The sequence below is a fragment of the Crocodylus siamensis genome, chromosome 1, assembly GCF_052110815.1.
Source record: "Crocodylus siamensis isolate JL-2025a chromosome 1, ASM5211081v1, whole genome shotgun sequence".
NCBI lineage: Eukaryota > Metazoa > Chordata > Crocodylia > Crocodylidae > Crocodylus > Crocodylus siamensis.
Window position 1 is genome coordinate 272793819 of NC_143395.1, and position 17048 is coordinate 272810866.

Below are 17048 nucleotides of genomic sequence, written 5' to 3' on the forward strand. Positions count from 1 at the left end.
ACTCGCAAGCAATGGAACCCTGCAAACTCTTAATCCTCTATTAGAGTTGCTACTCCCTCCAACTCTCCCAGGTGCCTGAGCTTGCCTTTAGGCTCACCCTCCAACAGCCCAGAGTGCCAGGCACTCTTCTCCCTGCTAGAGTTCTGGCTCACCAGCTGGGTTTATATTCCCCTGAGCTCCACTTCTTCTGCTCACAGGCTCCTCTGATCTGTCAGAGGTGCTTAACAAGTAGCTCCTCCCATGTGCTGCAGTTTGAGCAACTGAGCTGCAGTCATTGCCTTCTAAACCCACCTGGAGCTCTGCCCAATTTTTGCCACTGGCCCTGCACTAGCTTTCAAGCAGTAACTCACAGCCCCTACCTTTAGCTTTTCCTGACTGCTTACTCTTCTGCAACTATCCCTACCTCAGCTTCCTACACTAAATCACGGCCCTATAATAAGGAATCTACTAAATTCACCACAGCTGTGCAGTGGCTCCTTTTATGTTGCAGGTTTCCCCATGTGCCCCCCACCCTACACCATTCACTCCTGATCACTGGGGAGCTGAAAACCTTGGTTTTAAATATAGTGCTGTTTTTGCCTCCCAGCTGGTCAGCAAGGGGGGGGTCAGGGCCCCTGGGCCAATTAGCGGCAAGCAGCAAAAACTGGTTTTAGCCTCCCAATCAGGAATGAGTAGCAAGTAACAGGGTCTCTCCACCAATCAACTGGGGGGCGGGGTGCACAATTAGAGGAGCTGCTACATACCCCATTCCCAGTGTGAATTTGCTGTTTTCTCTCTGTAAGTACTAATGCTACACAGTGTACTTTAGTTAGTCTATAAGGTACCTTCTTCTTCACTTCAGACTAACACAACTAACTATGTCTGAAGAAGATAACCCCAGTAAGCAGTTTGTCAGAGGAGAGATCCTCTTCCCAGGATAGGCAAGGAATTTTAAGTATAAGGAAGCAGATAATAGATGTGGATAAGGTTGGTGAAATCAGTGAGCTTCACTAAGGAGGGTCCCAATGCCAAACAAATGTCTCAGCACCATAGCTGGGATCTAAGAAAAGCAGGAAAGTGTGCTGGGCAAGTCTGGAGTCAGGCAGAAGGCACCTTGTAGATTAACCCAGGGGTGCTCAACCCTCAGTCTGTGGAGCCATGTCACCTGGCTTTTGGGGCTCCCTCCCAGCCAAAATTTTGGTGGCACTTACCATTGCCACTGTTGCCAAATTTCTAGCTCCTACACAGCTGGATCAGGCCCTGGGGAAGGCAGCTGCCATGTACCAAGACTGGGCCCTAGGCAGGACATTGTTGCATGCTAGGATTGGGCCCCAGGCAGGTGGTTGCCATGCCCTGGGATGGTGTCCTGGCCACACTCACCTTGCGTGCCAGATCAGGCCCATGGACCAAACTGGCACCTGGCGTGCATGCCATCCCTCCCACCCCCAGCCAGGCAGTGACACATGAACCCTGCCCACTAGCTGGGGCTACTCAATGCCCCATGCTCAGGCACTGACTTGGGAGCACAGCCCTGCTGCCCTGGATCGAATCAGGACCAGACTGGGCATAACTTAGAAAGGGTGAAAAAGTTGGGCACCACTGGAGTAAGTGGATCTAACTAACTTAATCATTAACCCTACTAATTAACGTCACACTCACTAGAGCAGGCTGTGATTTAACTAAAAATCTGACTCAAAAGAAAGAAAGAGCAGTGGATGTACAAGCAGGAGAGAGCCCTAGGCACATAGGCAGAGTCCCATACCCAGGTGCCCCATGTCTGAGGGCAGGCCGCAGTACATACATACTGGGGGTTTCTGCCACCTCAGCCCCAGGGCCAAGCCTACAGCTAGGTGCCAGCTCCATGGTGGGATGTGGCACAGGTGGGGGGGCCCTGCAGCATTGCCAGGTCTTAAATATGAAATCACATTGGAAGCTCAAAATTACTGTATTTGCTGAAAAACTATCTTACACTGAAAAAATATGCAAAACAGCATGCAAATAAGCCTTCTTATTGTTAATTTTATATTGCTCACTGTAGCCTTCAGTGAGTGAGAGAGAACTTGGTTATCAAAGTTGAAGGTTTTTTTTTTTTTTATTTCTAAGCAAGCAATTGTAAGAAAGGCTGACAGCGGATCAAGAAATCAGTTTCTCAGCCTCTTGTCTACTCAAATCAGGTAAAGTCTTATAGTTGCCTGGCAGAAAAAATACCATGATCACTGCAGTGATCGTGTAGTCCCCTAGTCACACCTGGGGAAAACTACTCTGCTGGCATAGCATAGTACCCACATAGGTAATGCATAGTGAACTTTGGCTTTATACCCACTTTATGGAAGACTTTTCGCTAGCTTGCTCCTGCGGTCCTATGGCTTGGGGTAAGCAAAACACATGAGCATCTGAACCCCAAGCCTCTGGGTTTTGGCCTGGAAGTAGGATGCTCACCAAAGATTTTGGGAACGTACGAAGCCCGAGATAGAGATGGAGGATGTTTGCCAGTAGTAGGACCACTTATGGCTCTGGACCAACTCTCAGATGTGGAAGTTGTTTTGGCTAATTTGGCTTGGAATGCAGAAAATTTAAATTAAAAAAAAAAAATCCAAAAGTCAGCTAAGACTCCCTAACAATGACTTGGGCTTTGCATGTGCCACATCAATGAGCTCCCTCAAAAAATAATCTTACATTTTGTCAGGTTTCCAGGTTGTAGCCATACTGGTTTAGACACTGCGGGAAGCAGAACTCATGGTAGAGGTGGTATCTTTTATTAGACCGACTAGATTTTTGCAAAAAGAAACTAAAAACAAAGCAAAAAAACAAAAACAAAACTTGCAATTAAAGACATTTCTTTGCAAAAATCTAGTCGGTCTGATAAAAGATATCACCTCTACCACGACTTGATTCCTACATTTCGAACACTTTTTTTCCTATTACTGATCGTACAAGGGTTGAAAGCATCGTACACACACGATCCTTAAAATAGCCCTGGTGACCCAGCCTCAGGGTAGGGGAGAAGAGGTTCACAGTACTCCCTTTGCCCCGGGGAGAGTCCGACCCGGCCCCCCAGCCCCGGGAAGAACCCTTCCCGCTGCGCATCCGCACTTGCCCCTGCCGGGCCCCGCCCCTTCCCAGCAGGACGCAGTGAAGACCGCCGGCCGGCAGGGGCCGCGCGAGCGTCAGGCGGGGTCCAACGAAGGCAGCGCGAGGCTGGAACGCGCGTGAGCCACCTGCAGCCTCCTTGTTCCGCCGCCGCGTACCGACGTCCCGGCCCCCCGCCTATCCTCGACCGACCTGTGAGCTAGCCGCCGCCGCCGCCCCCCGGCCCCAAGCCCGCCTTTCCCCGTCCGTGCCGACCCGCGGCCGCCGCCGCCATGCCCAAGAATAAAGGTGAGGCCTTCCCACCCCTCCCCCGCCTTGCGTGTATGGCGGGGTCCTGCCTTACGGCCTGGGCCGCGAGGAAGGTGAGACGCTCCCCGGGACTGAGGGCGCCTGCGCCGCCCGGGTTGTTGCTCTTCCCGTTCCGGCCTTGTGGGTGCCCCCCCACTCGCGCACGCACATACGTGTTGGCGGAGGGGACCAGGCCCGTCCGTGCTCCCGCGCCGCGCTCCTGTCCCCGGGCCGTTGGCCGCTTCTAACGGCAGCTTCCAACGCGGGGGGAAGGGGCAACGCCTACACCCACGGTCTGGGCCCCTCACGGTCTGGGCCCCTGTGACGTCACGGCCCCGGCGGTTGCGGCCGTTGGTTTGAGGAGTGCGGTCAGGGCGTTGGGGGGGGGGGTGACTAGGGATGAGGAGAATGCCTGGCTGGGCTGTGTTGGAGGAGCCTAGGCCAAGCAGCAGGCCCCAGAAGGACCATAGCAGCATGACCCTTTGCAGATGTCATGGCTAGCCTGGTGGGCCACGTAAGGGAAACTATTCATCTGCCTGCCTTGTCTAAACACAGCTAAACAAAGCACGAGGCGACAGAGGGGACATGATAAGGGAGAAGCACACATTAAATATAATCCACACACGCCATGCCCTGGCCATTTGGTTCCATCCATCGCTGCTTACTACTGTTTTAAGATCTTTATTTTAAAATAACAGTAGTAGCAGTCGTTGGAACCAAGAGGATTAGGTGTTATTTTGTTATAATTTATTTTTAAGGTGTTTCAGTCATTTGTAAAAAGCATGGCCCTGTCAAAGACCAAGGATTTAAATACCAGCTGTTTGACACCTTCCAAGTCCACAAGAGCTGGGTTCAGTCCAGTTCCCAAAGTGTTAGTGCAAGAAAAACATTTAAATTAAACCAATCGGAGGTCATTTATTAAAATATTAGAATCGGCTGTTTCTAAATATTGGGCTTAGGCTGGAAGGGAATTTGGAGAGCTGAGATTATTCAAGAAGACTTGCTGCCAACCTGCATGTCCCCTTCCTCTCACCTTTCATGTCTCCCCGGCCAGTGTAGGTGAGAGTCTATGTTGTACTGTCACAAGTAGCCAAATAGACTGTGGGATAAATGTTTGTTTTTAAGTGCAAGCAAATAAAATGTTGAGCTGTAGACCTGATTCAGCCTCTCTTGTCAGTAGCCTACCCACAGGATAATGGGGACAGTGACTAGGGATTGCCACTCAGTTATTCCCCTGTGTCTTTCTGAGGTCCATGAGTGGGGCTTGTATTTGTGTGACTGAATCTTCAGTCTCTTCCCCCTGCCCACCATGGGATTATTCTTTCATATGTCCCAGCCCTGCCACTTCCGGAGACTAGCAACCAGTAATGGAGCAGGGATGTGTTGCAGTCACTGGACACAATATTTTTGGTCTCTTTTCCACACACCCCCCCTTTTTTTGGTGGCTTTGCAGAGCTACTCAAAGTGCAAAGGGAACATGCATCTTCCTCATAAAGGGGATGAGAAGGATGCAACTTACCTTTAGCTCCCTGCACTTTTACCTTGAGGCAGTGTCTTTGACTTTGTCATGACTTGAGTTGTCCTGGTTTGATTTTTTTTAAACAAGCAGGATCTATTTGGGGCCGGGTTAAAAGTATTCCTGAAGTTGCAGGAGCAAAATGAGAAAACATCCCTAGTTTTACACAGATCGAAGGTGTTTCCATTTTGCTTTTCTGAGACACTCATTTAAATGGGCTGCTGAACCATGTTTATTGATGTCTTTTCCTTCTGTTTAGGCAAAGGAGGTAAAAACAGACGACGAGGTAAGAACGAGAATGAATCAGAAAAAAGAGAATTGGTGTTCAAGGAAGATGGACAAGGTGAGATTCTGCTCATCATAACTGTTTTCAGTCACAGGCTATAGGTGTCGTATGCTGAAAGTTCCTATGAGTGGTAAATTGGGTGTTTCCACAGTTCATTTGGATGAGTCGGAGAACCACAACACTTTTGAGCACGCAGGAAATTAATGTTCCAGTTTTTAAGCTAGGTGTAAATGTCAGTAGTGGTGTGCTGGTGGAAGCAATATCCAGCCACCTTGGGCCAGAGGTACCATGCTGGTAAAGAGTCTTTGGAACTCTTAGGTAAGGAGGGGAGGAACATAATTAGGTTTTGAAGTAACAAGTAGTACATTGGAGCACTTTATATATAGTAATCTGATATGTTTGTCTGTTTGACTCGAAAAGGGTAAGTATTTTGCAGTCTTGTTTGACTTGAATTGCTTGGGTAAATCAGGAGCTACATCAAATGTAATGCTGGGGCCACTTACTAGACAGGGGGAGACAGCTGTGAAAGCTGAGAGAAATGGATGTAAAAATTATTTTCATAATCCAAGAGTTGCTCAAAAGTATTGATGCTCTGCTGTACTGGAGAAAGGGATAACATGACAGCAGAGCCCAGTCAAAGGGTGGGCAGAGGGGCATGCTTAGATTTATCAGGTGAAAACTGGTGTGTGCAAACTGTTCACTGGGGTCCAGCATCAACACATTAAGTACAGAAATATCCCTGAAGATAGGATTTGGCCTATGTGAAAAGATTATAAGGAGATGATGCTGTGCAGGTGGTACTTTCTGTCCCCTGATAATCTGCTTGACTTTTACCAACTCAGGTAGAAATGATAGTGGTGAATCAGTCTTTGCAGATTGTCCCCACAGGATGTTGTGACAATAATATATGCCTCCGTATAATTAAAATAACTTGAGGGAAAATGAAGCATAAATGTAATAGGAAGTAAGCATTACGGGAAAAATGCTATGAAGATGCCCTCTGACAGCTTGGATTATGGCTGTTCAGGGCTCATATTAAATCTTGACATTTTATATTTCCACAAAATTGAAAAAGTGAAAACAAAATAATCCTTTATAGTTGCTTTATTTGGAGGCCATCTATACTATGGAAATCGCTTAACAATATAATGAAATAATTTCGTAAAAACAGGCAACATTTTACCTTGTAGTAATAATTTGAAGATTTTGGGTGATCTCTTACAGAGTATGCTCAGGTGATCAAGATGTTGGGAAATGGAAGATTGGAGGCATTGTGTTTTGATGGTGTAAAGAGGTTATGTCATATCAGAGGAAAGCTGAGAAAAAAGGTAAGTCCATATCACTTAACTAGAAAATAAAGTGAGTGTCCATTGTGCTTGGTATGTAATCATAAGAAAATCTGTGTGGCTACAGCTACAACTGCACTTCAAAATGAAAAAATACAGTTAAGTAAAAAAAAATATTCCTTCAGTTAGGTTTTTTACAGTTTAGTTTATTAGACTTTTTTGTGTCCTGCACAAGAGATCCATGTAGTAAGTATGTTTTAAAACATACTTGTAGCTGTATAATTTTCAGGTTCTTTAATGCTGCATCAGTTTCAAGGGAAGTGTTTTTGCTTTTTAAAAACTTTACATTTTATTATGTATAAATATCTCTAAGATGGTACTACCACTATAGTGAAGGTTGAGCCTTGTGTTTACTCTACATTAGAAGCATTTTTTCTGCTTGCACCCCACTCAGCCTTTCTGAAGTGGCATAATACTCTGCATTATTTCCCCCGCCCCCCCCTGCCCCCACAAGTGGAGTTGGACTTCAGCTGGCTGCCAGAGTCCACTCAATCTTGTGTTGTCCCAGAGCACATGTCACATTGTAGCAGTACAGCTGCTGATTTGAGCCAGCTTGGACTGGCAGAAGCATGCAGATGTGCATATTATCTTGCTTAGCAGTTGTGGCTGCTCTCAGCACAGATAACTTTGCTTCACGTTTAAGTGCACTAAAATCTGCATGCTTACAAAGGTTATCTTGCAAATAGCTGTACTCCTTGGGAACAAGGTAGGCAGCCCCCAAACCATCCAGCTTCAGCAGCACTCCAAATTAAGTCATTTAAACAAAGGGTTCCTAAAGTACTATCCTTGATATTGACATGGAAATTGTCTGCATCTGGGCTCATATCTTGGCTTTGATCAGTTCAATTTTTTTGGTTTGGTTAAGACTGGTCAATCATGCAGCTTAATGTTTTACAGTAAAGTAAAAGTTAAGTCTCTTATGGCTCAAGCAAATTTGAGCAATAAGGAAACCCCATTTCCACTTGTTGTGAGGACCATTTGTTGTAAAATGAATTATTTATAGGTCAGCTATTCTGACCAAGAAGCTACCTACATCTCATGAAGCTGTCATTGAATCCAAGCAGTTCAGATACACTCTGAAATTGTGTGCTGCTGTTAAGAACTTCCTGGGGATGTGTTGGGCTCATGAATTTCTGCCTGCTTACATTCTGCAAGAGCTCCTTTTGGAAGCTTTGTCCTGGGAACTAAAATTCTGGTTTAAGACTACTTCAACATGCTCTAAATTCTAACACGGATTTTACTTTAAGTATTATTGAGGGTGATAGATTTTGTACAAAAGGAAAAATTGTGTGATGTGCTCCCCACTTTCCAGAGCAATGAAACTAGATGTGATCAATGGAAATGAGGCAACCACCACTTGCAATGTCATCATTATCAACAGGGTTGCTAAATATTAAAACAGGCTCCATAATAAAGAAACCTGTTTCAAGGAGTGGCTGCTGCCGCTTCAGTTCTACCTTGCTATCCACAGACAGTGAGAACTTAGGATTCTTTCCAGGCTTTAAAGTTCCTGTTTGACAGCCAGGCTTGCAAAGCCACATTACAGAGGCAGGAGATGAATTTATATTTTATTGGCAAGGGGTGTGATCCATAGGTCATATTGTATATTTCAGTTTACTAACACTTGCACAAAATTCAGTTCCTTGACTTCTAGCATGTGTTCTATTTTGGAAAAATTCATTTAAGCCAGGAGAGAGACTCAGCCTACCACATGGGTTCAAGTCAGTGTCTCTACCAGGTGCCTCTGTTGTTGATCTCTACCCTGTCTTCAAGTGACCCACTGTTCGCTTCTCTTCCTGTTATGGTACCAACATCCAGTCTGGACGATGCATTACAGGGTGACAGTAGATATTAGGATTCCAATAAATATAATTCCTGAGCAGTTATGCAGTGTAAGTGTATTCGCACAAATTAATGCATTTTAATTTGAATAGCAGTAGTACAGGGGCCTTGAGTTAACAGTTCCCTCACCTTAATAAGGCACTTTTTTTTTTCCGGGGGGGGGTTGCTGACCTCCAAAATATCTAAGGCTACTGGAATAATGGAGAGGTGAATAATTGAACTTTTTTTTTTAATTTAACATTCTCCAAATGGAAAACACAAATTTATGTGGCTTTCAGAGCACAAAATAGTATCTTTAAAGCACAAAATCACTCTTTTGAATGCTTTTTCTTGAATGTATTCTCAAAATATCAGTATTGATAGGAATTACAAAAAAAATAAACATGTCAAGTCCTTATTGGTTTCAGAGCTGTTAATGTATATTTTACTAATTAACATGAAGGCCTACCAGAAACAATTCAGTTCAGATTCCCAGCTCCCTCTTCCCTTAAGTAGTCCATCCATTTTTCTTTTTTTTCTTTTTCTCACTGAACCTTTGTGGAATTTAAACAATAGAATGGTTGCTTGATGTTTAGATTTCTTCACCAAACTTTAACATTTTAGTAGCCACCCATCAGGTGAGATTCCTTTTAAGTGCTTTTATTCATACTTTTTATATAGCTCTGTGATATGTTGGATTAACTTACTTTGACCAGCAGTGGGGGTCTTATGTTAATATTGAAACTAGCTGTCTAAATGTGAATACTCTTATGTTTATGCTGGTATTCTACATTAGACATGGGAATACTGTGAAACTACTACTGTTAAACTACTCATTCTCAGAAAGATGTGAATGTATAGAATGGTTCAACATTATTTTTCCTGTTTTTGGATTTCAGGTTTGGATAAATACGTCTGACATCATATTGGTTGGCTTGAGAGACTACCAGGTAAAAATGCTATACGTTTACCACTGAACTGTTACAATTAATAGTGCACAGCATTCATTAAATATTAGTAAAGGTCTGTTAAAGAGCACTGAGTGGATTTCCATTTAATTGTACCAGAGTATACGTAAGTGTACCTCACACAACATTTAATATATTTATTATGTCTTGTGTGGCACATAAATTCCATCATAGATAGGTTATGACTTCTTCAGTCCTCTGATCCTCTCTTCCTTACATATGTGGCAGAGAATACTCAGTGGCATTGAGATGATTCCTTTTTCAGCTTGCTGCTTTGTGTATAGCTTCTGTGCCTTTCAATGGAAAATTGTCCATTTTAAGAAGACACCTTCTCAGAGCTGCTACTGGATCAGCAATTACATGTATTCTTTGCATTGCACATGTTTGAATTCCTATTGTAACAATTTAAGTCTTGTAAAAAATAGATTTTCAGACTTACATGTTTACTATGACATTCTCAGTGAATTACATTACTATACAACTATTGGGTGCTTTGGGCAACTGTACAATTCATTTTTAATGCCAGAAAGCTGTGCCTTTTTGACAAAAGACAAGACTCTGTCATTGTGGATGTTGTATCTAGAGGGAGAAAAGAAGGATGAGCAATTTAGAATGCTTAATCTTTGAATTTTTTTTAGAGATGGCCTGTGCAATAGGAACATGCCAGGATCTGATCTACTCAGTCTGATTTAGGTTGAATATGTTTAGACACATTAGTCTTCATTTCATTAATAAAAATGAAATTGCTTTCAGAAAGCATAAGTCTCTACTGTCCAAATAAGAGAGACTTGCTAGCCTGTGAACTTATAGGAGGCAGAAACCTTTCTACAATGCTGACTAATACATTTAAGCAACCTCTTACTTAGGATAACAAGGCTGATGTCATTCTAAAATATAATGCAGATGAAGCCAGAAGTCTGAAGGCATATGGAGAACTTCCAGAGCATGGTAAGAATCTTTCAAGATCACACTGAAAGACATGGGGAGTGAATGTACCCAAAAGCTCTATGACCTCTTTTTAAATGTACACATCAACTCTCTCTTCCTAATTGTTACTTTAATGTCCGCTCTTTAGCTAAAATCAATGAAACGGACACATTTGGTCCTGGTGATGATGATGAAATCCAGTTTGATGATATTGGAGATGATGATGAAGATATTGATGATGTAAGTAAAACATTGTAATGTTAAGCATGACGCGCCCATCCCTGATGATATTCTCTACTTTAATACTTAATCTGGGTAGCGTGATATGGTAAAACTTTGAAAGCTTTTAACCAAGGTAGATAATGCTTCTTAAAAGCTGCCCAGCCTTTGATTAAAATAGGATTCACTCACTCTTTGGTCAGTTCCATGAAAAAGTGTGTTAACGAAGACCTTCTGGTCTGTGGCCATGTAACAGTTTTATCTTAAGCATTTGTGCGGTTATTCCATACAGATTAATGTACTTTTAATTTTTAAGCTCTAAGTAGAAAATATAACTTGCATATTTTCTATCGCTTAAATTCTCAACAGTCAGACGTATTATGCCTTTGTATTTTTAGGTATTTAAAATATGAAGGTGCACTGTTTGCAAAATTAGTCCTATATAAGCTAAACTGTTGAGCTGTTCTACCTTCCTTGCAAACCTCTACATGGCATCTTAAATTTGGAGGATGTCAAATGTAATTCTGACTTTTGCTACAGACCTTGAAAAAGAACTTTCAACCTATCAGAGATTGGGGTTTAACATTTTAATAGGAAGAAACAAATTAAGTGTTAAATATGCTTGCTACAGTGTAGTTAAACTTCAGCAATTAATTTTATTCCAGTAATGTTAACTGGTGACCTGGATTTATTCAAGTCACCTTAGAAATATGCAAATAAAAATATCTGAATTTCCAAGTGCATACATGCTAGAAAACAGCGTGCTGCATTTTATAAACTAATGGAACTGTGGTAGTTGAAACTATTAATAGTACAACTAATACTGCTAAGCATTAATAATGCATTGTATCAGAAGCGAGGAAAGTGCTGCCTCAGTCATCAAGAGTGGCAAGAAAACAGGGTTCCCTAGCAAGGCATCAGAGCAGAATTAAACCATACAAAGCAACATTGGTGAAACATTTTTACTTAATTCAGCAAGTCTGTAATAGGATTTAAATAGGCTCAAGTCCACAATTAATGTGAGAAAGTTAGTGATTTCCACTCTGGAACATGCTTATAAAGAACAATTAAAGTAATTCCCTTTGTCAGTAACAGCTTAAACTGCTTATAGTTTGAATTATAACTTTCCCTTAAATCCTGATTTTTCTTCTTTTACTTTTTTGTTTGGTTAGTTGGTTTTTGGTTTTTGTTTCCCAGTCCTCAGGAAATTCATAGTCCTTGTTTGGTTGTTTTCTAATGATGATTTATTGAAACCCTTGCTTATTAATTTCTGTGCAGGGATGTGGAACCTGATGATCAAGAGGGTGGTAGGGGGCAGTTGCTTATGTGCTAACAGCAGCAAGAGAAACTGAAGATTAAAAAATAAAATCCCTTGTGGAATGGGTTTATTGTGGATTTTCTTTTTAAGCTAAGAAGTCGTTAAAATGCATTTCAAGACAAACTTGTTTGCTTGTTTCATAAAGTCAAAACTATATTTCTCAACATGTGGTGTTTCTCTGTTTTTCCTTTTTCAGATCTAAATTGGGCTAAGAGGCTTACATTCCAACTTTTTTCCTCCAAGGATTGTTCTGCATTGATATTTTGATTTTTGGGTGAAGTCCCTTTCTTTTAAGACGACTGAAACGTATCAATAATGGGTGTAGTTTGTTACATCAAATGGATTTATTTTCAATGTTTGTTTTAAAGTATTTATATTTCTTTAGAAATGGATAATGCTGGATTATCATAAAGGTTAAATAAAATGCCACAACTGCAAGCTCTTTGGGGAAAAAAAGAGCTTGTTCCTCTGGGTGTAAGAAAGACACAGTTACATCTGCTGTTGTAAAGGTCTCGCTTCTGCTTTCATCACTACATTTCCAGTTAAACCTGAATTTTGAAATAAAAATTGTTTACCCTGTAATTATTATGGATTTTGATTAAATACCCAGCTCAGATTAGTGTCTAGGCATATTATGCAGTATCTGTCCATATATACCCCTTGCCTTGAAGCTAACTTGAAAAGACTTTGATAATATAAAAGAAAGGCAGAAATCTGCATTTAAATTTATAATGTATGGATCTGCTTTTCATGTTTTACTAGCATGCTGCTATTTTTATACTGATTTTTTGATAATTCAGCACTCATTATTTCAAAGATGTAAATTTGCCACAACGTGGGGACGAGTAAATGTAAAAAGCAAGCAGCATCTCAGATTTGCAGTTGTTTAAAACTGTCACATTTTAATCACTCTTCTGTATTTGTAAGTACAGTAGTTACACTGTAGTTGCAGAAGCTAAACACTGGGTGACATTTGATTTAGCAGTGATGCATTGATACAAAATATTAACAGTTTAACAGCTAATGGAGGGGGTTTTTGTATTGAAACATACATAAAATACTTTTTCCCTGACCCAAATAAATGCTACACATTCTTGGTTTGTTAAACATTATATATATAATATTTTTACATTATGAAAAGGTTATGTTAAAAGTAAAGTTTTATTTTGATCTTAAGTTCCATACATTGTAAGGTATCACATTAAAGTGTGTAACCATTGAATAACTGAATATAAGTTGAAAAATTAAAATCTTTTTATCCAGAATTAACTGATGAGACAAACTAGTGGAAAGCTTATCTCCAGCTTCTGAATGGAGGATTTACAGCTAAGAAGTTGAATAAAGACTAACATCATCATGCAAATATTTTCATGTAGTAGCTTTAGCTTTGTGTCTTTTTTTAATTATGTATTTTGAATTTGACATTTCTGAAGACAAGATAACATGGAGAATTTAACTCTTTATTTTGTGCCATATAAAATTTGATTCTTGACACTTGTATTCATTATACAGTCTATTAGGTATGATGTAAAGTAACTATCCCAATAGAGAAAACAAGCTTAAAAAATGAAGAGTTGGTCTCATTGTTTTAAACAGTCATTTTGGAAGTGGTTGAATATTCAGACCAAACTTTCCTGGAGCAGGGGTTGGCAAGCTATAGCAGATGGGCCAGATCCTGCCCGCAGAGCCATTTGATCTGGCCTGCAGATTTGGGGCTTCAGTTGTGTTTCTTGGCAAGGGGCTTATTTGCTGGATTGTGCGACCATTAAAATGTTGGTATCAATGTTAGAGCTGGATTAAATCCCCCTTTTGTGCATTTAACTGAAGAGGCCAAGCATATTTTCAAATGTGTACATTTTGCACAAGTGTATCGTGATATTGTCATTGTTGGAGGTTAGACTACTTCATCGTGCAGGTAGGAAGTCTGACCTGTCAGTCATAAGCAGTAGAATGCTCTTCTGATATTTCTTCCAATCTTACTTGTCCTTACAACAGTGGTGCCACTACTGTTTGCATTTTTTTTCCTCCTAAAAGCTCTGCTGCTTTAGTTAAGCATATTAGCTATCTTCCACTAAATAAAATAAAAGCTTTTCTTCATGAGGATGAACAGAGAAGTTTGCACAGCATGGGTAATCCTTCTCAGGCCCATTCTTACTTCACAGCATACAATATGGCAAGCAAATGCAGAAAAAAACTTGGTTAGTTTCTGTCTCTGCTAGCTTATGTTGCCGGTTGTCCTTGAGCTTGGAGATAAGACCAAGTCTCACATGATTATAACTGAAAAATAGAATTTATCAGATCCCTCGTGTGTTTTACTATGCTGAAGGCTTGACAGCCCACCTTTTGCACAATGTTGTCACTCAGTCTTCCAGCCCTGGAGGTCAAATGAGTGTGATCTGCAGAGCAGATCCCATGTACAGGGTATAATCCAGCATGCTGTATCCAGATGTGCATAGCAGCCCCATCTCTCATGCAACCTAGCCCTGGGTTTGGCTGCATGCTGGCCTGATCCTGCATTCCAGATCCAGTTGTGGAGTGACTCTACACACCGGTCATCAGTGTATTCTGGCCATGTTATCCAGTCCAGGAGACTCCCCACAGGTCTGGAAATCTGGCAGCAGCAGCAGAGCAATTAATGCTGCCACCATTCCCCCACTGCCAAGTTTCTGGACCCAGAGTTGGATGACATGGCTCCTCAGGCAAGAGGTTGACCACCACTGACTTGGCATAGAGTCTTCTAATAGTGAAGATAAATTTGTATTTCTTGAAATAATGTTGCCTTATGAATATATTGCCATTGCGCATTCCCATGTAAAACTGCCTTCATGAGACTCAGTGATGCCTGCTTTCCATTTCTGAATAAACATGCAAATTCAAATCCAAGACAATCTAGCATCAGTCAATAGTTAGAAAACCAAAAATAGGTATGCAAAGGTGTTTCTTTTTCTTTGCTTCCTATACTGTTCACATCAAGTGTTGCTTTATCGATGGTGCGAGAAGTACATTCACCAGTTTGGTAGTTCAAAGACGAGACATTTTGGAGATCAGGACACTGCACCCAAGTTACACAAATTTTCTTACTCCTGTCATACAATTAATGATAGCCGATGCAATATTTTACGTGAGCAAGTAGATTCCAGAACAACCCAGTTATGCAGGGAAGCCATTGTCCTGTAGAGTTGGCATGTATGCAAACAGATTTCAGTAATTCATCTAGCAGGTTTTCGTAACACATTGACAAACCACTTGGTCATTTCCCTGGGAGCCATTAATGGTCTCTGAAGGACTTTCATCAGGTCAGTGTTTGAGCAGTGTGGTATTTCCTATACAGATCTGTTTACAACCAGAAAGCCACACCAATAACTATAACAAGAAAACAAAATCTTCAACTCTAGGATAGAAATAAAACCTCAGTTCAAAAGTGGATGCCCTTCTGATTCTCTACGACAACAATGTGCTGGCTTATCTCTGTTGGGTAAAAGTGTGGGGGGGGAAATCATGCTCTTTCTGCAATGTAGCTAGGCCAACACAGCCCTTGGCTAGACACTGGCATACCAGTTAAAAAAACTCCACCAGTATATAGGGCATCTCCACTAGGGGTCTCCAGTAATGTAGCTATGCGGCATAGCTGCTGTTTGCAAAGCTCTGCAACGTTGCTGCAGCCTTGTATTCCAAACTTGAGAAGCCTATCCACATGTCCTCTCATATCTCTCTTTCCTGGACTTGATCAGTCAGGACAATAGGAGAATTCTTTAACTTGACTCTGTGCCTTTTCATTTTACACCATGGGAACTGTCTGACCGATTTGGAAAAGCCTTCCTCTCCTAATGTGCAAAAATTTTAATTTAAAAAAGGAATATTAGAGCTGCATACACTACTGACCAGAAATGCTTTCCATTTTTGTCATCTCAGCAATAACCAGTATGCCTCAAATCCATAAAGACCTCAAGACCCATTTAGTCTATTTTGCTTGCATTTGGCATCCATTTTTTCTCTACCAATTCTAGCCCATGCAGTTTTACATTACCCATGAACTACCAGGTTTCTCAAGGGGCTTTGGTAGGTATTTCATCCTACCTGAGAATCATTGTCATCATGGAATCAACATTTTTTCAGTATATAGGCTGACAATTTGATTTCCTACTTATGTCTTCTATCAGTGTAGATAACATTTGCTGTGACAATTCTTTCAGTGCACAAAGTCAGTAGACTTCGAGATCATGTGGAAGGCTACAATATTACAACTGTTTGTTAGGATAACTTTATGTTTAAATTAGGCAAAAAACCCTCCAAAGCTACATACATTCAAAGCTGGGAGCAAGATTTATGTACAGAACTCTCAGAAGTGGAGATCAAAACAAACACTTACATTCTGCCTCCTCTTCTTTGGCAGTAAGAAAGTCTGGTCAAATTACTGCACTGGACTTACCTCATTCTATCTAAACATCATACCCAGAGCATATTCTGAGTTATGCTGGGAGGAGTGCAAAAAGATACCTTCATACATATTCCATTGAACTGCCCCTTTATGTAGAGTATTTGAATATTAGAGCTGTGTGAAGCTTCCGTAGCTGATTCAATTTGGAGGAGATTCAGCCCAATTCAGCGGCCAAATCTCTGAATCCGAATCGAATCAGGGGGAGGGGGGGCATTAAAACGTCTGAATTGAATTGGAAGCCTCCAAAGCAATTCAGGAGCATAACCACCTTCCCTTGTGAGGTCTGCTCCCCTACTGGGATCTCTGGCACACCAGCTGGAGGGGCTCCAGGCCGCAGTCCAGAGACTGCGCCATCAGGGATGGTAAGCAGGAGATAGACTCCTACTACCAGGCCCTTCACCCCCTGGAGGCGGAAGGTGGACCAAGGTCGTCTTCCAAGACAAGGGAGGACTCAGAGACATCCCATGCTGTCCAGCCAAGGGGTTGGACCAAGGTGGTCGAGGGCCCCAAGGCCTGCTGCACCAAGGTCCCTGCCCCGTTGGAGCTTTGCAACAGGTACAAACCTCTTGCAGCCCCAGCAGAGCCTGCTGAGTTGCCGGCTCCCGCAGGTAACACAGGCTGTAGCTACCACCCCCGCTCTCCCCAAGACAAAATGCAAAGTGTTTGTTATGGGAGACTCCATCCTGAGGGGGACTGAGGGGGCAATCTGCCACCCCAATCCCTTAGCCCAGGAAGTCTGTCGTGGGCCTGGGAGGTAGATGGGGCCCTTGGCAGGGACGGAGGGACCCCAATCCAGTCAGCTGCAGGGCAGCTGAGTCAGAGCCAAGGAGGGATGCACCCCCCCAGCTCCTA

At 42.1% G+C, this 17048-nt stretch overlaps 1 protein-coding gene across 1 annotated transcript; it reads left to right on the plus strand.

Moving 5' to 3' along the window:
• Positions 1 to 3136: 3136 nt before the first annotated feature.
• EIF1AX (eukaryotic translation initiation factor 1A X-linked) lies at positions 3137 to 13329 on the plus strand. The gene is made up of 7 exons (XM_090062494.1): positions 3137 to 3357; positions 5133 to 5216; positions 6384 to 6487; positions 9226 to 9276; positions 10161 to 10242; positions 10370 to 10461; positions 11955 to 13329. Exons 1-7 carry the CDS (start codon positions 3342 to 3344, stop codon positions 11958 to 11960), a joined length of 435 nt encoding a protein of 144 aa, XP_089918620.1. The 5' UTR covers positions 3137 to 3341; the 3' UTR covers positions 11961 to 13329.
• The last annotated feature ends 3719 nt before the right edge of the window (positions 13330 to 17048 follow it).